At 35.5% G+C, this 27,968-nt stretch overlaps 1 protein-coding gene across 1 annotated transcript; it reads right to left on the bottom strand.

Annotated features, from left to right (window-relative positions):
- Nucleotides 1-875: 875 nt before the first annotated feature.
- Nucleotides 876-5,493, bottom strand: LOC142980865 (uncharacterized). Its single transcript, XM_076126470.1, has 3 exons — nt 4,388-5,493; nt 2,650-2,787; nt 876-1,052 (listed from the first exon to the last, which is right to left on the bottom strand). The coding sequence occupies exons 1-3, from the start codon at nt 4,733-4,735 to the stop codon at nt 876-878; spliced, it is 663 nt and encodes a 220-aa protein (XP_075982585.1). The 5' UTR covers nt 4,736-5,493.
- Between the last annotated feature and the right edge of the window lie 22,475 nt (nt 5,494-27,968).

The raw sequence follows: 27,968 nt of genomic DNA, 5'->3' as shown, positions 1-27,968 counted from the left end.
CTCCCTTTTTCCATTTGATTGGGCATCGGATTTTGGCCGACGTGTTGTCTGCAACAAAATATTATCTGTGTTACGCCTTATTACGCTCGGAAATCCAGAATCAAAGTAATAACGCTAAATTGATCGTTCATCTTTACGTCTTCTACAAACTTCATTCGTTACGTGAGGCGACACCTAAAAGTAATTGGAAGGAATAAAAGTAAACAATGAATAAATAAATATATTACTTCGCGTTGATTTCCTTTTGAACATTTTTCTTTTTTGGTTTGAGTTTGATTACAGAATGTTCCTGGTAAAATGGTTTTTAAACTGTTCAGTTTAAGGACCATTGGACATTGGAGAAGGAAATAGATACAAGATATGTGTACAAAATAAGTAGATTCTGAACTAACTTGTATTGTACAGTAAACAGATTGGTCCTACTCAGATTCTCCGAAGAGGAAAAATATTTGTACAGTATAGTTTATGCTTCAAATATCAGCTAATTTTGTGAAACAAATAAATGTATATTAGAAAGGCATAAGTAAAATACAGGTTGAAGAAATAAGTATTTCATAATGTAACCTATAAAATGTGTGTCACTCGTATCTTGGTAATGCAATATCCTCTTCTTGCATTACAGCTTAGATTGCCTTGAGCTGTGTGAAATTGAGATAACAGTGCTTGTAAACATGAATTTGTTCTACTCTAGCTAAAATTAGCCAATTAGGAACTATGCAGTATCTGCTTACTCAGAGGTAAAGGTGGCTCTATAAAAATCGACGTCGAAAAATGAAATCAACGAATACTTAAGCAAAAACTTTAATAACATAATATAGCCGCCAAATTGTTTAGGTATTAATTACACACACAATTTGATACAACACAATACACAACTAGCGCGGTATTTGTCTGCAGTAGTAACAACAGCTGGGCGGCGTGCAAGGTTCCGCAGCCACATAGTCCACGTAGTCACAGCCAGGACTCGACACACAAGGACCGATCGGGTAACACGACGGGACGGGAACACATTCGGCACAGCTACTTCTTTCAAAATGTATGCAACAGTTACCCTGCATCGAAGAAAGGAAACAAAATTAAAACTCAAGAATCATCCGAAATCAACAAATAAAATCCCAATTTAATTAAAAAAATCTCCACGAGGGGCGCAACTCTTCTTATTTGCATAAGCAGATAAGTTCCCCAACTGGAATCCCGTAAATTAATTAACTTTGCAGGTAAAAAAGCACGGAATCGTAAGACCAAATTCCTATCCAGAAAGTTTTCGTGTTTCGGATAATAACTACGCTTTCTGTTAATTACTGGGCTTAGACGAGGGAGTGTTAAAAGTTTAAATTCAGTTAGGGATCTGTTAACTTTCTTTTTCGTGTTAAAGGATGCCAAATGGCCCAGGTGATGGTGTGTACGAATCGTTGAATATTCAATTGTGAGATAGCGCTCGAGTAGCGCCGACCGCAGCGGATTAGTGAACCATCACGTTTAGAGATTTAACTTTAATTAAACTGTCAAGTGTGTCAAACAATAAAATGTTTAACTAGACGGGGCCAGCTCAGCGCGTTCTCGTGTACAAAGGCGGGCCTATTCTGCGAGCCTCAGGATTACAGGGTCCAATCACGAAGAGTCGTATCTTGAGCCCCAGTCGGAAATAAATCCCCATCTGAACCCATGTCGCGTTCTCCGAATAAACATTGTGGTCCACAGGACGGCACGATCGATGTCAAAAACACGCCAAACAGACCGACTCCAAACAACATCTAATCTCACGTAAATTGCTCGTAAATAGTGTAGCAATTTAATTAAAATCCTAATTTACCGGATAATCCGATTCTTAAACACTTTCATTTCGAAGTTGACAAATTCAGTAATTGCGTTTGACTCGACCGAAACTGGAAAACCTCCTTTAACTTTGTTAATTTTGGTTTTGGTAAGATGTAATAATACTCCACCGGTTTTCACTGTTATTATACGAAAGTGAGTAAGCTAATAGTATAAATTAAAACAGGAATTAAATATTTTTGTTTAGCGCAGTTGTTGCTTTGTATTATTATAATAAAAACCTGTTATGTCCAACGAACGTAGTGAATTTCCAAAGAGGCAAATTTTATAAAGCGTCATTTAGTTTCGGTCGTGTTCAGATTTTTTTATTAAACCGCATCCAAAACGTACACGTACTTTTAATTCGATTGTCGCGTCGGTAATTTTGATCGAGACAAATTAATTATTTGCGAAATATTCGGTTATTTTTTATTACGAAAAAAATTTAATCTCATTTGCCGGTTGTGGTCCACGGCGGATTATTCTAGCACTGAACTGGGTTTGTAATGAAATTGAATTTCTCCTCGGCGTCACCGACGGCGTTTATTCGGCTTTTTGCTTTGGCTTCAGCTTCTAAAAGGATATTGCGTGGGAATCAATTCAGGTGACGGTTTTCCATCCTCCTACTGAATATTAATTTTTCATAAAATATCGTCGCAGAGTTCAATTGGAATCAAAAAAGAAAGTTATTTGTCGAGGAGCATTATCTTAAAATCAGGTGCTTAATATTTCTTCATTGGTTCTATACTTGATGTTTAACTTTGGACGAGACAATAAAAATCTGCCATTATGATTTACATACGTTTTACAGTTGAAATTTAATCGAATACATACTTTTGCATCTTCTGAGTGATAGCGTCGTACTTCTTGTTCTGGATCGGCGTGATAAGATGAGACGACGAAAGGCTTACGGCGCGCGCGCGCCCCGCATGCCACCTCACAAGCGCGGCGCATCAGCACCGTCGTTTGATTCTTCTGTAACAACACAAAACACACCTTTATAATGTTATCTTTATTCTATAGAAATAAAAGGGCGTACGTAAAGAAAAATCAAATATTTGTTGCTCCGTTCTTATAGCACATATTCCAAGAAACAATCCTAGCAACGCTCCCTGACCACTTCAATAATACAAGAAAAGCTGCTTACGTGAGCTCCTCCCGTTTATTATACCGTTCTTATATAACGACAACAATTTTTCAACCGTCGTATTTCTGTTTTAATTCATTTTTCTGTGTCGCGTTCAACACTAGTCTAGCTGGCTGTAGGGATGTAACTCTTAGTCGTCCAATATATCTTCAATGCTAACTTCTATTGGTTTCTTTTTCATGAAAACACAAGGGAGTGCGGGTTTTGTGCACAAAGGTGGAACTTTCGCTGGATCAGCTACTTTGACATTATCCAGGGAAACGTCACAAACGACGGACACGTCATGAGGACACCGTACGAGGAAATTCGCAGTGCCGAGCATCTTCGAGTGCTCTTGATCTTGCATTCCATTGCGCTTGAAAGCTGATACGGGTAGCTTCCTCACCTGCAATCGACCAAATAGTCTCTATTTAGTAAGCAGGCAACGCGAATTTCCTCGTATATTATACGAAATTACGGTAAAGTTTTATAAACATCTCTTATATAAACGCGAAATTATACCTAATAAAACAATTATCATTCCGCAAAGTTCGAGCTCTAATTGTATCATAATTTAGTTATTAATTTACGCACCAGTACTCAGCATTTCTTAACTACAGCCGCTACTTTCTTGATAGGTCTAACAGGGATCATAATAGGCCGGTAGCTCCAAATTGCATCGTGCCAACATTTTCTAATGTGTGAGATGGCGCCACATTCTAAGAATTGTTGGTCTTGAAGCCCATTACGCTTTAGAGCAGAAGACGGAAGTGGATGTACCTGCCAGGTACATGGTTGTGATTTGTCATAATACTCGAATTTCAGGTCAATAATTGGGGACTTCAAAAAGTTTAGACACACACAAATGGATACAATCTCAACACTTTTTATCTTTTTTCTTTTTGACGGGCAATACTTCTTGTGTAACCCTCGGAAATATTTTGCGCATGGGCTCGACGGCAGTGTGAACACAATAACCAATCTCTGGGTGATTAGATGTACACAAGTATCGGACAGCACCTCGATAGCCGTGAATTTGGTCCTGCATTCCGTTTCGACGGTACGCTGACATGGGGAGTCTACCGGAACGGGTCGGAACATACCGTTCCTGAAACCAACAACAAAACAATGGGATCCACGAAAAAATTCACAAAGGACACGCCCGGCTCGGTAATGTGGCAAATTCACTGAATAATTCAAACTCTCGTGTACAGACTATGTATATATGTGATATATGTACAAGAAATAGACTACATTATTTTTCTATATTTCCAAACGCGATTCTAGGAAGTTTTTATAACGGAAGCACTACTTGAGTTGGTTTCAGGACGAAATGTTGTGGTTTGTGTACAATTTTGCATGTTATGTTTTAACGACATCCAAACAAAAATCACGAACGGCTACATATAATCAGAGTGTCTAACAAGTACTTTAAAATCAACTTACTATGCGGCCATCCTCATATCGATAGCATGGTATAATATATTTAGTCTTAACAGGTGGTGGACATGGCGCAGGTGCTTGGCAACAAGGAGGACTTTTTTTGCAAGGCGCTGGCCGCTCCTCCTCACGAGGAGGTTTCTTCTCACAGCAATACTTAGTTGGAGTCGCCTCGCAACAATATACTGTTTTCGGTTTAGCCTCGCAGCAGTACATTATCTTCCCTGGACACTCCGGTAATCGCGGGCAGCACATCGGTGGCTCTTCACAATACTTCGCCGGCGCTCTATGTGCTACAAAGACAGGAGTCACCGAATACGGTTCGCAGTCCCCAATTGGATAACAACACTCCATTTTTTAAGGTTTTCAATATTATTTCTAGTTACTCTTGTTAATTTTTATTTCATAATAATACTTTTTTATTTTCACAGAAAATTTTGGTTTGCCAAATTTGATGCGCAAAATTTCCGAGAGAGAAAGATTTCAAATTCTGCTGATGTTCTTTTGTATTTTTTTAATTATAATTTCATAACAGTCAAACCAAAGAGTCAAAGTATATTATGCTATCAGGCCAGCATTTTTTACTCAGTTCAATTTCGCAAGCAGATTGTTCTATTTCTTGCGCTCTCTTTGGAGTTTGGATCTGGGGCACGTAGTAAGCGGAGAAGTAAGTTGCTCCATGTTTCATTTGGACCCTAATCTCTAAAAGTTTTCTCCAATGGACAGATAAACTAAGCGATAGCCTCAGACTGATAATTTAGATTTGAACATTATTCGACCTTCAATATAATTATATAAGGAAAAATAAACACTGGATCCACTTTTTAACATAAACAACAAACATAATCGATTGAAATTTGATTTACTACTAAGTAAATGAGTGTCCCGGCTTACGTCATTTGCTTGGCGCGGCGTCGTCTTGCCAGCGGTAACGCCGGGGGCAAAACTCCAAAGCAAAGCTTTTGCAACACATTTGCAAACATTCTCAGGCGCCGCCTCCTTGTCGCCGACGATTCGAAAATGCAATTTTCCCAATGCAAATCGAACGCTCCAGACAGATTTAATGCCTTTTACTTGCCGATTCCGCACATCATTTCCGAAGAGAAATCGTGATGGCCACGTCTGTGCCACTCAATATCCGTAACTACTAATAATGCCGCAGTGTTATAAATTATGGTGGCTAATACCAGCATATTAACAGAACAATTTTGATTTTCTATCAGTAAAATATTACATTTGATTCATCAATGGGTCATTCACTTTCGCATTATTTGTGAAGCTTAATATGAGTGATTTGAGCAATTATTTTTACAAATAAATGCAATCGATTTGGTATTCAATAGAGAGTAGAATTTCATAAATATGTCGGAAAACTGGAACGCTTTCAAATTGTTTCAATGCAGAATGTTTGCACGCCACATTCATAGAAATGCACTCTCGATGCGTTTTGTTTGTATTGGTGAAGTCTGGCTGCAAACATTTTACTCAGCGGTTTACGAAACGTTGGTAAACTCTCGACACGTTTAGAATACACTTTCCCAACTCTCAACAGTATCCGATAGAATGTGTATTTACATTATAATCATTTTACCGGCTCCCCTATTGTTTGTCGTTATTGTTTTCCTTATTGCTGACGATGATTCAACGGGCAATAAAAAGATAAATAAACAAAAATATATCTATAGAAAATGCCTATTCACCACAAATACAAATGCTGGAGCTAATAGCCATCCCTTTCAATTACGTTAGCTTTTGTGCGTACTGGTCGACATCATTATTCAATGTGAGTTTTGAAGTATTATTTAGGTATAGAATATACGTAATCAAGAGAAAAGTTTTAATATACTACTAGATAATCTATTGAACATACATAATCATCACTTGAATACCAACTCAACAGATAAGATCATGACACGTCGCGTTTCCTTCCTGAAAATGAAGATTACTTCCAATCGACTTGATCCTTTCGCTCTGTCCTTTGAAGTGAATTCGATAGCGATGCCCTCGTACGTACCTATTGTATGATATTTCCACTTTATACCCTCCACACAAGCCGCGTTCGTACCTAAGCACTATAAAGTGAGTCACCATATAGAGATGTGTATCACGAATCATACTCAAAACACAAGGGAAGCCCCTGCGGATCGCGTTTCAGCGAAACGCAATAAAGCATGCCTGCACCAATTTCAAAACTACATATTTTAGATTTCAAAATAGTAAATGTTGGCACGAGCACAATAGAATTATTGCTTTGGTTTAGTATTTGTCAATTGAACATTGGGAGTATAATGCTGGCTATGCATTTTATGTACATATGTAGAATCACATGAAGTGATGTCCTTAGAGTCTAAAATGTTAAGCAATTAGCTTTATTCTCGTAGTACCTGTAGCATAAAAGTTTCTTTCACAAAGAAAGTGAGCTCGCGAAACCGAAAAAATAAAACACAAATCACCACAAAAGGACACCTTTGACAAATACGAAATATGTTTGTGTAAATGCCTATTTACCATTATTTGCACAAAGAGAACATCACTTGAAGGAGTTCTGTACGAGTGGAGAGAAGCGTGTAAGAATGTATTTATTTATTTACGATGGTACTTTTGTCAATGGAGGCCCGGGTTCATTTGGGTGATTTATGACCGTTCCCACAAAGAGGGTTTATACATACTTATTTATCGAAACGTAATAAATTCCTTTTTCTGTATGGGATATAAAAGTATTGAAAGTGAGGATTTATGCCACGATATAAAGTATATGTTGAGTTATTATCTATTTTTACGTTCAGTAATATGGTAACCATAGAAAAGTAGGGACCTTTATACAGTGGTTTGTTACGATATACGCTATAAATTCCTCAATGCTTGTCCTTTACACACACAGGTCCTGCTTTTGTGGACGTGGGGTAATAGTAATAAAATATGCATCCATCGGGGACGGTGTATTTTACCCACAGACTACTACATATTTATTCTGGGTGCTAATGGGATCCATGGGATTGTTAAGCGGATAAAAGGTGGAATACTTTTAGAAAATCTGTAATGAATTCTTAATGAAAAGTGCTGGGGGGCTATCACGTATCTCAGTTGTCAAATATTTGAAAGTCACTACCCTGTACATTGTTTTCTCCCTTAGAATACTGTGGTTAGCGCGTTATATCAAAGCAGCAATGTACTGAATAATGACCATCAATTTGACGTACACTAACTGTCAACTGAGATACGTGATAAGCCCGCAGGTCGGTGAAGCTTTACATTGCGATCTGGTGATCATGGTTTGTGTGCCTAGCAATCAATTTCTTAAGTGCTGTACGTAGAAGCTTAACTAATAAGTATTTAACATTGCCTACACACGCGATTTTGTAAGTAATTTTCTTGCAATCCGTTCTTATAAATCGTCCTCGCGAGAGCTTTTACTGAAAGTAAACGATTTTTGTTATAATATATCATGCTTTCGCATTACTCAGCTTTTATAACGTATGGCTTATATACCTAATAGCTTCATACGTATGCTAATATGCTTAAAGCATCACCTTTTCCTTGTAAGATATTTTTATTTTTTGATTGACTGTGTAACAAGGGAAAAGTTTACAGGGTCAAACTGCAATATTAAGGATTTTTAGCTTATTAAAAAAGGCCCGCTTTGCTTGACCTAAAATCAATCTCATAAGTATAGTTTATAAATAAAGAAACAATGCAAATAACTGTTTTAATATTACCATCATACTGTGTTAATACCAACGGAATATTGTCTCTGGGTTTGTTCTGTAGGCGATTACAACGCCTTGCCAATTTTCCGGGGTCGCAAAAGGTTGGAGTTTCTGGTAAAAGGATGGCGGACACCCCCTATTTCGACCGTTCGCGACCCCAAGAACCCCGTCGGTCACCTCTTACGCGGTCACTGGTTAACGTAGTGCGATGCTTTGTCTAACAATATGTACCTACTATAGCTGCCTTTTTACCATCAGTTTCCTAATTCAATAGATTCGTATATTTTTTCGAAGTTATATGTGTTATAGTCAATTGTTGTTTTATAACAATACGTTTATTTATAGTACCAAATTTTTGATACTGTAAAATAAATGGAGTAAAACAAAAAAAGAACTGCAAAGTTATTTTGCTGTTAATAGAACAGAGAAATAAAAACCTTTTGAGGTGACTACATTGAAATACAACGTGCGTAGATTGGCATGTCAATTATACTATTTTAGTACAAATCCTATTATGCTAGCTTGGAGAATACCATATAAATACTCTACTATTACTGGCTATATAGGCTATTAATAGGTACGAAAATAGTATGAAAATTCGACCTAACCTTTGAATACCTATTTAGTATCTAAGAAACATACTAAACGTATGTAACGAAACAAAACACAATACATATGTATAAATTACCTACATAATAAAATAATGTAAGGCAAACGCTTCTCAGAACAGGTACAAAGCGTTATTTCTTTCACCTAATTCTCTGACGTAAATAGTTTGAAGTAATATCAGTAGGTACAAGTGGATATCAAAGGGGCTTCGTCATGAATACACGTAGTGTCTAATACTGTATAACCACTAGACATTGAGCTTAATATGTGGAGATCCAACCTAGTTCTACGTGTTTCATTAATTATTGAATACTTGTATCTGCCCGCGTTTTCGACTATGTAGGTAATCTTGCTAGGGGTAAGGAGTATTTTATGTATTAATACGATAGTGGGATATTTGCCGTTGGTTATATTAAGTATTGAGAGTTTGACATTTAAAATGTACGTACATATATTAGTTCCTACGACACCCACTAGGGGCGTTCATAAAGGTTTCATAGAAAATTTATCGATAGCTAGCCAGTTGTCAAAATTGGTAAATAATCGCAATGCGGGTTATTGGTCTTTGTGTTCACGTTAATCGGTTTTTAGTGCGATGCGTGAAAGAGTAAAACACTTAGCGTTTGAGAGAAGTTCGAAACAATTTTGTATTGTTCGAAATAATATCGATTTCGTGTCTATAATGAAAGTAAAATGAAATTATTTTTATACCTCTCTTTACAAAACGGTTGTTAATACTCAGGAGGGGAAAGTTACTAGTGATTTTCCGTTTCGTTCTAATAAAAGGTAGCCCAGCTCTCAAGTTAAATACATCTGTAGCTTCAAACACTACCTACTAAAGAATACTTAGACTTTATTTTTTCCACTCATCTTTTTGCCTTCGAGCATTTTTTTTGGGCAAAGGAAACGTATACAAATATACATAATTTAAAATCTTGTTTCATATAAAATATATTTCATATTACTAGTATTTCTTTGCGCTTAGCAGGTATTAGTTGGATGGACAACGGCGAGCAATCTCCCGGAGACTAACAAGGTCCATTCGAGCGGAATCGCGGGCAGCTGACACAATAATAAATAGAAGAAAAATATCACCTCAGTGGCACGTTATAAAATAACAAAACATTTTAAAGTAATAAAAAAAATACTTAAATTTCTCTAAAACATTTTTGTAGAATATATAAATGGTATTTTAAGAATATGATATTTATATTGCACACAATTATTTCGTAGTGTCCATTAAATATATTTATGTACCCACATATACTCACCACATACATACACACAAAACATAGCCTTGAACGTGATTCCAATAGTCCTCAAACAGTATAATAACGGACGTCCCATAAACGAACGATTTTATTTATAAAGGATGTATATTGTATCTATATCACAAGCAAGGAAGATATTCAATCTATAGTGGGAAGGAAGCAGTACATACTAGTTTATGATCAGACGATATCAAAAGATGGAAGGAAATATAAAATAGTATGGGCTTGGAAAACGATACAGTATTGTAACGAGCCACGTCATTTGTCAATAGGGACGAGATTTAGTGTCCGTTTTATAACACGTTCACGCCACAATGACGCGGAAGGATCGCGGGGGTGACTCGTAATAACCTGAATAACCTGAGACTTTTATACGCGGCTTCGTCCCCGGCGTAGATATAACGAACTATTCAAAAGGAAATGACACCTCGGATTTTATGAAAGCGCTATATTTCTCTTGTGAGTTGATGTACCGCCCTCTTTGCTACCACTTTTAGTTGACTACTTCATAAAAGAAAATACGTAACGTTACAACCACTTCTTGTTCCGTTACATAAAACTCAAGAGACGCAATCGGAATTATCGGTCCGCCTTAATAAGGGGATCGAGTCCAATAAAAACTCCAATATAGGAAAATGTAAGGGATATTTTCATTACGGGACCGCGGACCGAAACAGCAAAATGGACCGCATTTAAATTTTGATAGGGCTTTCCCTATCTGTGCATCAATACGAAGGGCTGACAGAGAGCCCTCGGTTACATTAAGGACCTTTTTCTCATTGTTTTACGACATTTAATCGAGTGTCTCTTATCCGTACCCTCTTAATTACATTTTTTATTAATTTGAATAACGTTTTATTGTTTCAAATTACTATAGAATTTCTTGTTACGGTGATAATTCTACATCTTTATTAAGCAGTTTGTTTTTAAACGTTTCAATGGTGTTTTGGTCCCAAGTCGGTTATGTTTTTGGGGTATATAGTCCTTCATATATAACGCTGGGTTGTGACAAACATGTCTTTTTAGTGTTCCGGACCCGACTGAGAGAGCGGAACACTTACGGCTGGCAATATTACAATGTTTGTGTTTTAACTTGTGCTATTTTGTTTCATCTTTTCAGCCTTCTATTGTTAGAAGGAATACAGTTATTTTAGAATATAATACTACGTTTTGGAGTTTTATATAATAGATTAGTTTTGAAATATAAACTGCACTTTTATATTATAATAGAGACGAGGTATAAACAACAAAATAACAAAATTTAAATTAAAAACTTGAAACGAATCATTTAATAAAAATAACCATACGAAGTAATTTGCAACCGAGAGTGTTTGTTGTTCCACAAACACGATGTTACAATTAACAGAGGATAGTTGTATGCCAATACAAACAGAATCGTTGTTTGCTATCTCAAATACTGATTATGTGAACATAATGTGACTCGCATCCAAGCTATTACGATATAGCTAATTGAACGATTAGCTATTATATGTTTAAGTACTACTACTTTAACTAATCATATAAACAAGTGTGATGGAGTGGCAGTATATATTAAGTGTGAGCACAAAGTCAAAGTTAAGGAAATAGTGTTAGATCATGCATCGTGCTTACAAGTAACTATGCCTAATCTTGTTATCCTTGCAATATATCGATCGCCCTCAAATACAAATGCAGATAAATTTATAGATTCGCTTAATACTCACCTAGAATCACTTAAATCGTATAAAAACATCGTTTTAACTGGTGACATAAATATAAATACTATTTATAAACCCACCGAACCATCAAATGAACGTGCAAATAGATTAAACTACCTGAATATGCTCGCAATGCACGGCTTGTTACCGGGACACTCTTTTCCAACAAGAGGTGAAAATTGTTTAGATCACTTTAATTTGAAATTAGATAAAAGGAAAACCGCTGCCTCTGTTGCCGTGTTGAATACTACTATCACGGATCATTTCATGATTTTTCTTAAACTATCAAACCTAGTGAATTCTTCTAAATGTTCGAAATATAAAACAATCGTGAACTTTGAAAGAGCAATAGCTGACCTAAAGTTAAATAATATTGCTGAACTTTGTGCTATAAATGATCCAGTCACATTATCAACTCAATTAATAGACACACTCCAAAATTGCCTTCAGAAAAATACTACTACCACTTTAATTTCGAAAAAAAATCGCATTATTAAACCATGGATAACTTCAGGAATATTACGTTGTATAAAAAATAGAAATGATATGCAAAAAAAGCTACGCTCAGATCCCCAAAACAATATACTACAAATTACTTACAGGAGATACCGTAATTATTGCAATAATTTGATTAAAAAGCTTAGAAGAAAATACGATGAGGAACAACTAATAAAAGCAAATAAAAATACTAAACTAATATGGAGCACAATAAACAGTATAACTCAGCGCAAACCAAATAAGAACTCAAACAAAGAATTATTAGAAATTATGACCACCCCTCAAGCTTCAGTAGACTACATAAATGATTATTTTGCTAATATTGGGAAAACTCTAGCTGAAAACATAATCTCAAACAACCAATCACTGCAACAACACAACTCTGATGTCATAATAGATTCACAAGCCTCGTCCCTTGTCCTTCTTGAAACCGATCCTAGCGAAGTACATAGCGTGCTTATGGCTCTGAAATCTGATAGCGCTCCAGGGTGGGATAATATTACAACGAGATTCTTAAAAACTGCCCATGAATTAGTTGTACCTATCATCTCCCATCTCGCAAACTTATGCTTCAACCAAGGTAAATTTCCACCAGCTCTTAAGCAAGCCATTATTACCCCTGTGCACAAGGGTGGAGACAGAGACGATATTAATAACTATAGACCTATCTCTGTCCTACCTGCTATATCTAAGATCATCGAAAAACTAATTAACATAAGAATAACAAATTACATGAATAAATATAACATAATTTCACAAGCTCAATACGGTTTTAGACAAAAACTCTCTACGGAAGACGCAGTGACGGCATTAACTAGTGATATTGTAAACTTTGTAGATTCAGGAAAAAAATGTCTAACTGTGTTTCTTGATCTGAAAAAAGCCTTTGATACCGTCTCTGTCCCCATTCTTGTGCGTAGTCTGGAAGAAATAGGCGTAAGAGGAACGCCATTAGCATTACTAATAGATTACCTGCGAGATCGTAAGCAAAAGGTTAAAGTAGGAGAGTATATTAGTAAAGACTCCAACGTAACGTACGGCGTTCCGCAAGGCAGTGTACTTGGTCCGACCTTATTTTTAATTTACATCAACCGTCTCTGCAAATTGATGCCAGAAAATGGTCGTGTATTTTCATATGCTGATGATACAGCTATCGTTTTTTCGGGTGATACCTGGGAATCTGTACATAAAACTGCTGAAAAGGGTCTTTCCATAGTTGCTGATTGGTTGAACTTACACCTTCTTACTCTTAACATTTCCAAAACAAAGTATATTACATTTACAAACTACAACAACACCCAACCTAAACATAACTTAACACTAAAAATTCATACTTGCCATAACATATCTTACAACGACTGTTCATGCAATGCTATTGAAAAAGTAACACATATAAAATATCTAGGTGTGATAGTTGATCAGCGATTATCATGGCATACTCATATCGATACGGTTATGGCTCGTGTAAGAAAACTTATCTGGATATTTAAGAACCTGCGGCATGTGACTAGTAAAAAAATGTTAAAAGAGGTCTACGTCTCTTTAGCTCAATCAATTCTGGTTTATTGCATACCCGTGTGGGGTGGGGCAACCAAATTAAAATTTCTAGAGCTGGAGCGCGCGCAGAGATCCCTTATCAAGGTGATGTACTTCAAGCCATATAGATTCCCCACCAACGAGCTATACTCTCTCAGTGACATTCTTACAGTCCGAAAATTATATATAGTCCATACCGTCTTAAAACTTCATAAAAGTCTGCCATTTGATCCTCATCATAGAGACAGAAGGCGAAACTACCGTGTTGCGCCAGTAAAATTTGTTAGGACAACATATGCTAAAAGACAGTACATTACAAACTCCGCTGTCCTATACAATAAAATAAATAAGTTAATAAATATATATTCTATGTCTACTAAAAATTGTAAAAAAGCTATTGTCGAATGGCTAAAACTGAATACCTATGACGACATTGAACTATTTATACAAGCAACGTAAGTATGAGCATGCATATTAGGTACACACATAGTACTCGGGATTAGATATTTATACTCACTACACACACACACACACACACACACACACACACATACACACACACAAACACACACACGCACATACACATACTACATTTTTAGAATTATTTTCATTTTTGTCAGATTTTATTTTCGTTTCTTTTTGTTTTCTCTATTCTTTATTTTATTTCATTTTTGTACTGTACATCTCTTTTACAAAATTTTAACAATGTGTTGAAGAGCAGAGCCTCCTAGCACAGGTATATGTTTTACTTAAAAGGAGGCTCTAATGTAAGATTCACTGTAAAAGCTGTACCAGTTTCTGAAATAAACATTTTTAATTTTTTTTTTAATGTTGATCACACACATACGTCATTATAGCTAATAGAGGAATAGACGGTCAAAAAAAGATAGTAGTAAAGAAATTAAAGCAGAGGTTTTTATGAGTTTAACTTAGACATTTTAAATACATATTAAAACAAAATGAAATCTGGAGAATCTTTTTTTGATTAATAAAATATAGAATTGTTATTCTAGCCTCTGTTCTAGACAAATTATAACATAACTTAGTGTTTATAGCACTATCTGTCTCAACTTTTAGGGAATGTGTTCCAAAATGACATTATCCCTAACTTCCGTACGAGGAAAGTGTGGAACATCCTCAGAAACAATGCCAAGGACAACATAATTTGAAAGAAATAACGAAAACAATGTATTTATTTATGTGTTAGCTAACCCTGGAGAATGTCGAAAAGGAGTCCAAAACAAGGAAGATTTATGCTTCCCACAAAAAGAGGGTTTTTGTTTCATGGTAATTGTTTTTTTTTTATTGTTCGCTCCCTCGCTAATTGCAGTTTCGTTTTCTAGAAGCGATCGGTAGGTTTCAAGACGATCTTAGTTTCAGCGCAGTTTGTTACTCCAAAAAGAAGATTCTTTCATGCTGATTGGACGTGGATTAATTGAAAACGAATGTTTTTATGACTTGCAAAAGCAAACGACGTCAATTAATTGCTCAATATTATAAAGAAACGTGTTTTTCTTTCGATTCATCCAAGAAGCAAGAAAGAAAAGCTTAAGCGTTGCTAGTCACCTTTGAGAAGCACCTCTTCGGAATAGCTTCTAAAATTAAAAACTAATTGAATCGGTCGACTAGCTGACTACAAACACGAACGGTTGAACGAGAAGTCACGAGGTGTGGCGCTCACGGGAGTGAACGGGAACGAACTCTTTGAAACTCCGCGAACATAAATCGCGCTAAGTTCATGAAGTTTAATGAAAGCACCGCCCTCGTAATTGTTACCGCTGGGACTGCATTGCTACGTACATAAAATTGTTATATAATTTTATAGTCGTTAGGGTAACGTGTTATGCAAACTGAGTGTATAATGTTGTGTGTGAACTCTTGTTACGTTGTGAAGTACATCACGTGTTTATTTGCTTACACTTTTATTAGGTTACAAAGTGGTTCATTTAAATTCGAAAGGGGCTTGTAATAATTTGTCTTTTCAAAATGTATGTGCGACACTTTACGAGATATTTAAATTTAAACAATGTTAGGCTGTTACATGATATTATAACGCAACGCGTCTCAAACGCGATTGAAAATTAAAGATCATTTTATTTGTTGCTCAATTTTTTTTCGGTCGAATTGCATCAGCTGTGGTACGGGCTGTCTGTTATACATTCACGTGCCAAATAGTTTCTTCAATTTACCAACTTACGAACAACACTTCATAAATGTATACAGTTTGGCCTCATAAACAACAATTACTTGCCCTACATACATATACCAGGTAATATTCGCAGAAGTTGCAAGACTCTAGAACTTTCCCGCACGTGTTAACTACACTGCTTAGCCTTGCTTTTCATTAACTACTTGAGTCTACTGGCGTTATTCAGCACAAAGGTATAACCCGTTTAGCTCAGCCCAAGTGTGATATTACACATGATAAGATCTTACTCTCGCCACGCATTGTCGCCTTTGACACGTTGTTTGGGCTCTGAGAGTACAAATAAGGATAGAAACGCAAGTATATTTAAATCTTGTTGTTTTTGTTACGTTTTGTGCGACTGTAGACCTGCTATAATCAAGTAATACGAATATTTGTTGATATTTTTTTGGTTTTTAGTCACAATTTTATTCGTTATCAAATGTCTGTCGAACTAGAGAAATTTATTAGGTAGGCATTAAGGTAAATTAGTTCTTCACTATTTCAACTTTTCTACGTTGACTAGCGACACTTTAGAATCAAATATCAAAACCAAACATAAAACAATAAAAACATAAGAATTATTATTAGTGTATTTCATTTGTGGAAAAGCTCTAAGTGGTTAGATATAAACAACACGCGGACACGTTCCGAAGCTCGTTAGATTCAATGTCACCGAAGATTGCGTCCACGGGCCACGTGAAATATGAGATGCGTTTATGTAGGTACTTATATTACTGTAAATAAGAGGAAAATCGCTATCAATATCTTTCGTAGCTGGTGTAAATATTACACCTATTGCAAAATGTATTACCGATATCGTTGGACATTATTAATTTATAAAATAATAAAGGAATATTAATAATTGGGCGATCGTGTGCTTTGTGCGTGTTGCATGTAAGCAATTAACAATTTATTAAAGCACAGTTATGTAACTAAACTAAATAAGTATTTAATTTTGGGAGGAAAATTCCCTGAGGTAAAAGATAATTTAGTCACACCACGTCAGTTCATCATAATATATTGTTAATTGAGTTTGTTCTAAATCAGTTCATGTTGATTGTTTAGATTGCAATAAAATGCAATTAATCTACACAATTTTACCGCAATACGATGCTTATTTAAACATTTCAACTACACAACAAACGTGTAACGCAAAATAAATTATATCAACAAACTGGCTTGTATTTGCAAATGAAGGTAATTGCTTCATTTGCGTTGGCAATCTCGTTAATACATTGTGTTTTAATTAATATCTAAATAGGTGTACACTTTGGGGAGATGGCCGGGCCACAGGCATGGCATGGCGGCATGAGCTCATTTGAAATCCAATCATATCCGGAATCAAATAACTGCTTTACCGCACCTGTGCGGTCGTTAATACAATTGCTCAGTTCAAAACGGACATGTTTGAATTTAATTTGTATTATGGATAGCTTTAGAATATCAGTGTTAGCATAATTAGATTGTATAATTTCAAGAATAATGAAAGGATTTTGTACTGCGGTCACTCCATTGAAAATTGAACGAAACCATCCACATATAGGCTTAGTGCACATTTGTAGAAATACAATAAAATATTTTTTCTAGCTCATTTATCAAACACTATTTTCATTTAATTTATTCCTTTAATGTTTGTTCTTAAGCAACCGAAAGACTGATGTCAACAAGGCCTTAAATGCTATTCAAAAACGAAAAAGTTTACAAAGTTTTTTTTACAAAAATACGTAAACCAAACAGTTTAAAACGTCCAAACAATTCCACGGGCAGCAGTTAAAATCACTACGTAATTTATTCACCAGAAAAAACGCAGTGCTGTTTGCATCAGGTGTTTTGTTGGCAAGCAATTATTGCTCTAACAAAACATGTAACCAATTGAAAACATGCTAACAATTGACGAGATACTCGTACCAATTTAATTAAATAGACATTTTATAGTCCGACTGTTTGCCGGTAGTGCTCCCGACTGCTAACCGGGGTTCAAAACCCAGGATGAACAAAGTGCTATTTGGTCATTTTCTAATTCACATAAGATCATTCTTATTATCAGCCCGGAGTTTGGTCACGTACCTGGCTACGAACTACGATTACTGAATCACATTGTAAATGACGCTAGTATTTGGGCACTGCCTATACTTTCGAGTATAACAGGCATAATATGTATAGACAATATAGACATTATGTAAAGCAAGTTACTGGATCATCAATGCACCAATTTATTTATATCATTTTAAAGTCCCACTGTTTTATTAATTGTTACACGTAAACAGAAAACATTGCATTTATAATTTGTTGTGATTGAAAATACTACATCTCTATGAGTAAATTATTATGGTTATAATATCGTTCAGTACAATTATTATATCGCAGGTATTTTACGGTTCAAATGAATTACAATATCGTTAACATTATACAATAAATTCTGATGAGAATAAGGAGTCTCTGATTGTCAATAAATCTGATAGATATCTTTTGTAAGAAAAATTTTCTTGGGAAGCGCCGGGGAGGGACGCCCTAGAAAGACAAACACAGGTCATAAGGATGATGTCTTGCAAAAAGGTCAGATGACAAGATGTATGGATGTGATTGAAGCAAAGGAAGTTTGTAAGGATCTTACCTAGTGACGTTCTCTGGTCCCTGGCTGCCCCTATGCAAAAAGGCGTATTTTTGTGTATGTATTGTATGTAAGTACAAATGTCACATTCTCACAAAACATCAAATAAAAGCGTGCTTATAAAGTTAACTTATTTTAAACGCGTTCTCATTGAAAACCTTTATTGAAAAATTGTTGGGACTTTTCCCCTCGGATGATTGCCTATTACCTCGTTATTCACTTATCTCTATTCTAGCTTCAAACCAATAAAGAATATTGCGATCTCTTGAATAGCCGAGGTAACTTGTTGATAAAAATTCTTGTTATTGTGACCGTAGTTTGTGTCTGTAAATAGCACTATTTTCTACAGTCAGTACAATTGACAACCGGTTGACTTTTGACAATATTTTGAATAAAAGACTGATCAGCGCCTCTAGCGCCGGTCTCAAGAACTATTTTCCTTGAGTATTTTGAAATGTCGAACGCTCGCTCGTCGATAGTACCGATTGCAGAAAATTTACTTTACTGTTACGTGATTCTCTATCACTATTGACTATCAATAACCGGCTAGCTAAGTAGTATTTTTGTATGAAAATCTGATCAGCGCCTTTAGCGGGCGCCGTAGGAATTATTTTTGCATTACATTTTAAATGTCAAACCCTCGATACTCAATAGTACCGTCTGTAGGATATCGCGCTACGCCGAATAGACGCGGTTCACGAATGTTACTTTTGACCCGAAACAAAAAATGTTTCTTTGCTATTTCGTTACCTGTAAGTGCCAGCCACGGGGCTCGTTCAATAAGAATAAATGCAAGGCCTTACTTCTGTTATTGGCGGTTTAGTATCTTGCAACCTATTTCGTTGGGGTTCATCCTTGGAAGCCACTGTATCCTAATTCAACCGTACGCTAGGTAAAGGTGTGGAGCCTATTTCTTGTATAATTTGATTAAAAAGGAAACTTTATGTTGTATGAAAAAAATGTGTTTCTTAATAAACTGTACGAACAATGAATAAGCCACTTGGCTATCAATCGCATAATCGACTTTGTTGACGACATTATGGGCACTTAACAACACAGCAAATTCTTATGCCGCGTTATCAAAGTTTCTTTGATTTAATGGTAGGTACTAAAATACTAAATATTTCTAGACGAATAGAGACCTTCTTTCTTTGTCCTGAAGTCGGGTAAAATAGTTACCCGGTGATCCTAATCAGAGCGTAAAGGCTAAACAGACCACGTGGTTTCAATACAAAGGGTTAGTTCTTTTAATAATCCGTCCTACCACATTACCGCTACAAGAAACAGGTCAGTATCGATTGTCAACCTCGAGGTAACTAAGTATGTAATACGTTGAATCTCCGTAGTTATAGGGAAGCATACTAATGACGCCTACCGCTGCCCTGTGTTTAAACTAAAAAGTATCCGAGCGTAGTTCACGAACTTAAAACTTATGTTATAAAACTAAGTAAGCTCTCAAGAAGTTTACGTCGTGGATTTTTATTTTGCAAGGTGCCTGTCTACATTTTGTAATGTGATATGCTGTTGTTGTAGTTCATGGTTCATTTTATACGCTCCTGTTATATTACATATTTTCGTAATAATTAAGAGGAAAATGTTGAAGTTTATTTATTTTAACTATTCTTTCTAGGCTAACAAAAATCAGAGCTGCGGCTAGCTAGGCTAAGGATATAAGAGTATCAGTAGCTCGATTCTCTACCACTATCGACTACAACCGGCTGGCTATCGAGAAATGTTGTGTAAAAATCTGTTTAGAGCTTCTAACGGGCGTGATAGGAACTATTTTGGGAGTACATTTTAAATTTAATATGGCAATACCGGTTTTAGAGAATCGCGCTACTGCACACATTAAACTTAATAATCATGGAAAAGAAAATACCGTTATGCGTCACTTAACTTATACACCAAAAGTATAATATGAACCTACTACAAAACGAGCCTATCCATAACCAAAAATAGATGCATGTTTTCCGAGATCACCTCGCAACAAGACAACAAACAGATGCGTAGGCTGCATGATACTATGTAGTGATAAGTAGGTGTTGTTACGAACATAAGCGTGGCCATATGTTTTCCCTTCGCAACACCCATCGTTGTGACGACGTCATTCATTCTCCGTTCGTACAAAGCTTACGTTAATCTCTAGATTATGTTTGGAAGATACAGTTACATAAATGGACGTGTTTTCTTATTTAGACTAAAGAGAAATAAACATTTAGGATTGTTGGCAGAATATGGACAAATCTATACTAATCTATACTAATATTATAAAGCTGAAGAGTTTCTTTGTTTGTTTGAACGCGCTAATCTCAGGAACTACTGGTCCGATTTGAAAAATTCTTTCAGTCTTAGATAGCCCATATATCGCGGAAGGCTATAGGTTATATATCATCACGCTACGACCATTAAGAGCAGAGTAGCAATGAAAAATGATTCAAAAACGGGGAAAATTTTGACCGATTTTCTTTTATGTGACGCAAGCAAAGTTGCGCGGTTCAGCTAGTTTAGACTAAAGAGGAATACACATTTAGGAATGTTGGCCGAGTATGTATAAATAGATGGATAAAATTCTGTATACTAGACATAATCTATTCCATAGAAATTCGAGATGCATTTTTGATATGGCCAATTTCTGAAATTGTAACAGTCTGGTTAAAATTTCAGAAATTGGCTATATTTAAGATAAGTTAATTATCATTATAAGTTGATTTTTGCTGCATTAAAAATCAATTGATATAAATAGACTAAGTAACTTTTTCCTGAAACAAAAAGTTCTGTGCCAACATTATAAGCGACGTCTATTTATCGCTCCAACATTATTTCATTACATTACAACTACGATGTTTAATTACTGGGGAAATTAGTTTTCGCCGTAACTAAATACTATTACAACGAATAATTTAGAAGCAATAGTGACGTACTGTGGGCAAAGCAATTAATTTATCACTAACTGTCTGCTCAAATCGTACTTGACTAGAATTTCTAGATATGTATACCGAATTGAAATGCAATCTATATTGAATAGCAGCAATATCAATGAATAAATTAATAATTATATTTACAAAATCCGACTGCTTTTGTCCAATGGTCTCGGGTTCGATTCACGGATCGGGCATCGGAGGTATTCCTCGAAGCGTAACTGTTTTGAGGCGCAACTTTATTATTCTTAGTAGCGTACATTTTAGTTGCGCTCCCGATTACAATAAAAAATGATAAAATTTTATTCCTGGATTTATATTAGTACAAGTATTTCTCAATTAGCAGTCCGAAATTTGATTATATGCCCCTATTACAACGGAAAAACATTATTTATGGCGTAAGACGTATAATGCCTCGACCTACACCTTCGGATGTAACAGGCGTGATATTATGTATGTACTAATATCACTTAACATGAAAACGGGGTTCCCTATGTGAAAAGAGGGGAGACTCGCAACAGTACCACCAGATGTGGTTAAATCAGGTTAAAGCAACGCTCCAATTTCCTGCCTCACCCAAAATCTAATCGTCGTTAAAACTCTCTCTCGTCCCTCCAGCCTCTTCCTTATAACCCGTGAATTAGAATACTATAATTTCTCCTTGTTACTTTTACCCCACATGTTATTGGCTCTTGTTAGTACAGACTACACAACTTGACTCGACTCGCAATTCCATCGGGTGATTTATCGAGGCAATCTTTAAGTTAGCTTTGAATTGCTATCGAGAAATAGGTGAGGGTAATTAAAAAGTACCATTTGTGTATTAACACTATTCATTATTGAGTATTTTTTGTCGAGTACTTGATATGAAGGCGATACGATGATAATGTCGATAGTAGAAAATCACACCTTCTAAAAATGTTTTTCTACCACTATTGATAAAAATATATTGTAAGCCCCTAGCGGGTACCGTAGACGGTATTTTTAAATACATTTTTAAACGACAAATGGTCCATACTCGATGGTTACTGACTGTAGAAATCGAAATTCCGAGTTTCTTTAATACTGACTTTTCCAACTGAACTATCAATACGGCAATTTGATTGTGCCAACTAATTGTAAGGAAAATTGAGACAAAAGTCGTGTTTTGCGTATTCAGCTCACGTCGAGAGGGGAACCAAACAATATGTTAGAGTATCTCCCAGGCGTTCGTGTGCTGTAATTGTTATCGGCAGAATGTTAAAAGTACTTAGGATACGCATAATGAGAATGTGCATGTAGCTTTATATTAGTATTGCAAGTTTAGAAGACGCGAGTGCAAGGAAAAATGTTTGTGTTTCATTTCAAGATGTCTAAGACACTGTCTACATTTTTAATATTTAGATTGGGATAAGTATAGGAAAATTGGGGATAATTTGATTATAGAAATAACTAAATAGCTCCCACAAAAAGCTAGTAACGAGTTCAGCAAGATAGAAGAAAATTGTAGCTTTACAAATAGTGTAATTGTCCTTAAACATGTACTTTTCTTTCCATTTGAAGTAACCCCTATCTTCAAAAGTAGCCCCGTTCTACCAGTAGTCTTTAATTTGTGTCTAAGTCCTGCGGGAAAATCAGCCTTAGCATGGTCAATCCACAGATAAGCGGAAGTTGAGTCAACGCGCTTTAAAGGTCACGTAAAAAGTCGTTGTTGTGAATTACGATTACATTCGTTAAATTGCAATTCATTGGACGAAGCATATCCAAGTTTCCATCTTAATGGTGTTCGAATTGTACCGGAACAAATAAACATCTTTACGGCAGTTTCATAACACTCACAACGTGAAATTACTCTTAACATTGATAGTTGGTGTTTGCAACAGACTTCTCATTAATGTTTTAATAGTTTGTAATAAATGTACTTCGTTCCGCGTCGGCAAGCGATCATTTATTTACAAATTAATTACGTGCAAAGGTCTTCTTGAAAAGCTCTGGTCGGTTTGTAATTAAAATATGAGGATACAAGGGACCGACTCCGTATTGTGATACAAAAAACAAGATATTTCGTATTAACACCCTCGAATTTTAATGAGATTTAAAATAGTATGTCGTGTTGTTTCGTTTGTCACTTCTAAAAGGAATGTTAGATTAGTAATTATCTTAATTAACAAGCTTATTGCGATGTAAACTAGTTTCATTTAAGGCTTCCAAGTCACTACAAGTGTTATTTTATTACAATACTACAGTGGTATTCAATTTAAACTTCAAGAAAATTAATTACATTCGGTTTCATACTAAAACATTTCGAAATATTCGGTTCTTTAGGTCTTAGATTTCACTCAAAACACCAAGTTAATATAAAATAATTGAAGACTTCGTGATTCTACGCGTAAACCTTCATAATAGCTCTAAAACGTAGTGAAATTTCAAAAACACAAAATACTCGAAGCCTTGAAACAAATTGAGGAAAATAATAACGTCGGTGATAAAATATATTGTTGGACGAAACTATTCAAACTTTTCGGACGGAATGCGGTATGTCCGTGAACTACTTTAACGTATTACAGTTACATCACAGTGCAGTATTGCTCTCTCCCTCTAACATCAGATACTAAAGCACTCTTAACCTTGAATATTGTAGAGTTGGTTTCATATTTCAACGAAACGACTGGTTGAAAGTTCATTATTTATAATTATTTACCAGAACTTACATTTTTTATCTACTCACGCAGTATTGCGTGATTGTTCGTTTTAGATTTATAATTTTATATTTGTTTTTTGTAAATGTGCCAATTAAAGCTGCCTACTTTTTCTGTATGGTAAACAAAATGCCGTTTTAAGTGCGATATAAATCCCCGTTTCCATTTCATCACGAAGCGTCACCGTGAGAATGCTCCGGCCCAAGATGTTTTAAATAACAAAATGGAGATTATCACCCTTAAAATTCCAATAAGACTGCAACGTGGTGAATAAAGTAACCAAATTTGAATTGGCAAGTCTGTGTCATACATATTCAGTTGAAGAAGTGGAGGGAGACGCAGTGCGCAAAACTTTTGGCACTCTCGCTTGCATACAAAAAATGAAAGTGCTGGCCTCGACTAGGAAATGGTGCATTACCACCCTTGCAATGTGTCGTCTGACCTATTTAGCTCGTCGTTCACCTTACATGTTACGTTTCGAATTTGACACGGCTCATATAGCAGAATAAAAAATAACAGGACTTTTATTTGCTAGTCCAGTGCTCCCAGTGTGCGTTTTAACATGAAATTACTGTACTATCGCGATTTCGATTAAATTTCAAATTGTATGGTTTGTATACAAAACTAACTACAAAAACGCTAAGTCTCTCTAGTCTTCGCTATTCCTACACTTTGAAAACCTTACACTATTTACCAACATCTGCTGTATAATTACTAATGTAACTGATTGAATCCTACCAACACAACGACTTAAAGTCATTGTACAAGACTGCATTGCATCATTAAAACGTTATTGACCCAAAATTTTTTTTTTATAATGTACCCAATTTACAACAGTACTAATGTACAATGGTGAGACAAACTAAATAAGTAACCGAGTGAGCACGCACTGTGGTGAACAGAGGTACTTAGTCAAGTGTCAGGGGCGAATGCTTGGCACTCGATGTATCCACGCCACGCCATAACTCTTGCGTGTGACAGGTGGGACTAGACTGCCGATTTAAAGGTAACAGACACGGGAAATTTCCTGTAAAGCCATCGGAATTTGAATTTAGACGTCTGTTGTTCGGAAATTTGATGTTTGCTGTATAACTTTGTGCCAGAATAATACGGAGTACAATAGCGCGATTGCCAGCTTTATAGTGTCGTGTCACCTTTTATGAAGTGTATTTGATTTCGTTTCAAGACAAGTTCGTTCGAGTATGTAACGCTCATAAGGATTTATTAAAATAAGTTCTATCAATATACATTACTAGCTGACCCGCGCAACTTCGCTTGCGTCACTGAAGAGAATGGGTCAATTTTTCCCCGTTTTCGTAACATTTTTCGTTGCTACTCCGCTCCTAATGATCGTAGCGTGATATTATTGAGCCTATAGCCTTCCTCGATAAATAGGCTATCTAACACTGAAATAATTTTTCAAATCGGACCAGTAGTTCCTGCGATTAGCGCGTTCATACAAACAAACAAACAAACTCTTCAGCTTTATAATATCAGTATAGATTTATCCCACTAGCAAAATGAATAGCTATGATTAATTTTCTATTATAATTTTCTTGGTTGTAAATCGCCTATATTAAATATTCGGCACATTAGGACAGTTAAAATTGTAATTCGAAATGAAGTGATATCTTCATGAGCATTGAAAAGAAAATACCGTAAGCCTTTTATTTTCAATCCGAAAGGTATATGACAGCAAATATGTTGAGTTCCATTTCGGTACCTAAAAAAATATAAAAAGGGTATTTTCCATATGCAAGACAGAAAAAATGCCGGGAAGGTTTTACGCTCTTTGAGACTTGTAATTAAAATTCTTGTTCGTTTTTGGCCTATTTCGTTCTGTATTAACGTAAGTTGGAACGGATTTTAAGCGATATTTGTAATTTGGTAAAATTTCGTAGAACTTGAAATGGACATAATCCGTACTGTGAAATGGAATTTATATTTTTAATCAATTTAATCAAGAATACCCATTTATCGAGGAAGGTTATAGGCTATATATCATCACGCTACGACCAGTAGGAGCAGAGTACCAGTAAAAAATGTTACAAAAACGGGGAAAAATTTGACCCATTCTCTCTTATGTGACGCAAGCGAAGTTGCGCGGGTCAGCTAGAGATCAAATAAATTTTATTTGTCTTTACTATATTTATGCAAACATAAATTGTTTAACTTTAGACGCAGAGTGACCACCTCCACCATTAGATAATTCACTTTTTAACTCACTCCACTCCACTGCAAGCAAGGGTTTCCTTTTGAACTAAAGAGGGGCTAGGCCTCGAGTCCACCACGCTGATCAAGTGCGGGTTGGGGACTTAGCATGCCCTCAAAAATGTATTTTTAGTTTTTTTTACACATGCACAGTTTCTTTACGATCTTTTCCATAACCGTTAAAGCAATATATGATACTTTTAAGGGATATCACAGACATCTATAATCTTTGAACTAATAATAGCGGTCTAACAAAACACAACATCGACGAAACATAATCTGACTTAAACGTTGAATACAAGTTCTAACATTAACATGTTTCAGCTTACAAACTCGGCTCAAGGATACCTACTACGTGTATACAAAGCAAATATCTCGATAGCGAACTTGTATTATTATACTAATATTGTAAAAAGGAAAGTTTTTGTTTGTCTTAGAGTTGTATTATGCCATATGATAACTTCAAGTGTAGATATTTTGTTAAGAGAATGTAACATACATACGAGTAAATATAACTCCTTATTATTTTGTAGTATTTTGTGCATTTTATTCGTCATTTGTATTTTTTGGAATGATGAAATGGAAGGAATGATTTTCTTTTAATTAAAATATATTTTATATTTTTAAAGGCTGTTCACGCCTCGTTCGAGTAGTATGAAATTAAAATTCGTAGTAATGGTCAATATTGCATAAAAAAGCATTTTCTTATTTTCCAAAAACTGTGGTTTCATTGAAATATAATTTAAAATACTTACATACTTTTCGTTTATTTCCTGTAGATTTGGTCAATAAACTGTCTAAGTGGTCGAATTTACGATAATATAAAATGTACTAGCTGAACCGCGCAACTTCGCTTGCGAGAGAGAATGGGTCTGAATCTTACCCCTTTTTGTAACATTTTTACTAGTACTCTGCTCCTATTGGTCGCACAGTAATGATATATAGCCTATAGCCTTCCTGTCTATATGGTAATAAATAGGCATAACCGATAAATGGGCTATCTAACACTGAAATAATTTTTCGAATCGGAGCAGTAGTTCCTGAGATAAGCGCGTTCAAACAAAAAACAAACTCTTCAGCTTCATAACATTAGTATAGATAAAATAGGTCTGATTTTTGGCAAATCAACAACGATCTACTAAAAAAAATTGCTATACTTTCCAAATTGACAACATACCTACTAACAGTTTCCAACACCGCGCAACGGCAATTCTTTTAATTAAAAGACAGTGTAAATACAGTAGTATTATTGTACGACCACATCATGTTGAAATTAAGCGAATGTTTCACGTTCATCACATGTTATTCCTTTATTCCGCGGTTACATTAAACGTAATGAAATAACCAAATTATATGCAACTAGCTTCCGTTCCCGACTTTGTCCGCGTGAAAAAGTTTCACGTAGAAGAATATTTTGTAATCTAGGTTATAAATTGTCGTTATATCTATCAAATTTCATTAAGTCGTTTTTTCGAAAAAGTAACAAACACACTTAAATACACACGTCATGTATACATAAATAAAAATAAAATAAACAAATATCATTGGACAACTTATTATATACAAATATATTGGATAACTTAAACTAAGCAGAGCTTGTACTATGGTAACCAAATAACTGATAAACATACTTATATAATTCTAAATATACACTTATGAGGAC

This window comes from Anticarsia gemmatalis, chromosome 1 (genome assembly GCF_050436995.1).
Source record: "Anticarsia gemmatalis isolate Benzon Research Colony breed Stoneville strain chromosome 1, ilAntGemm2 primary, whole genome shotgun sequence".
In the NCBI taxonomy this organism is placed as follows: Eukaryota; Metazoa; Arthropoda; class Insecta; order Lepidoptera; family Erebidae; genus Anticarsia; species Anticarsia gemmatalis.
Note: the sequence above shows the minus strand (reverse complement) of the source record. Positions and strands in the feature narration are given on the sequence as shown.

Bases quoted from the DNA above. Each gene is read 5' to 3' on its own strand.
- LOC142980865 (XM_076126470.1), bottom strand. From the start codon at position 4,735: ATGGAGTGTTGTTATCCAATTGGGGACTGCGAACCGTATTCGGTGACT. The intron at 2,788-4,387 runs GTAAGTTGATTT...TTGTTACAGAAG, and splicing joins GATATGAGGATGGCCGCATA to AATCAAACGACGGTGCTGAT. The intron at 1,053-2,649 runs GTATGTATTCGA...TCTTCGATGCAG, and splicing joins ATCACTCAGAAGATGCAAAA to GGTAACTGTTGCATACATTT.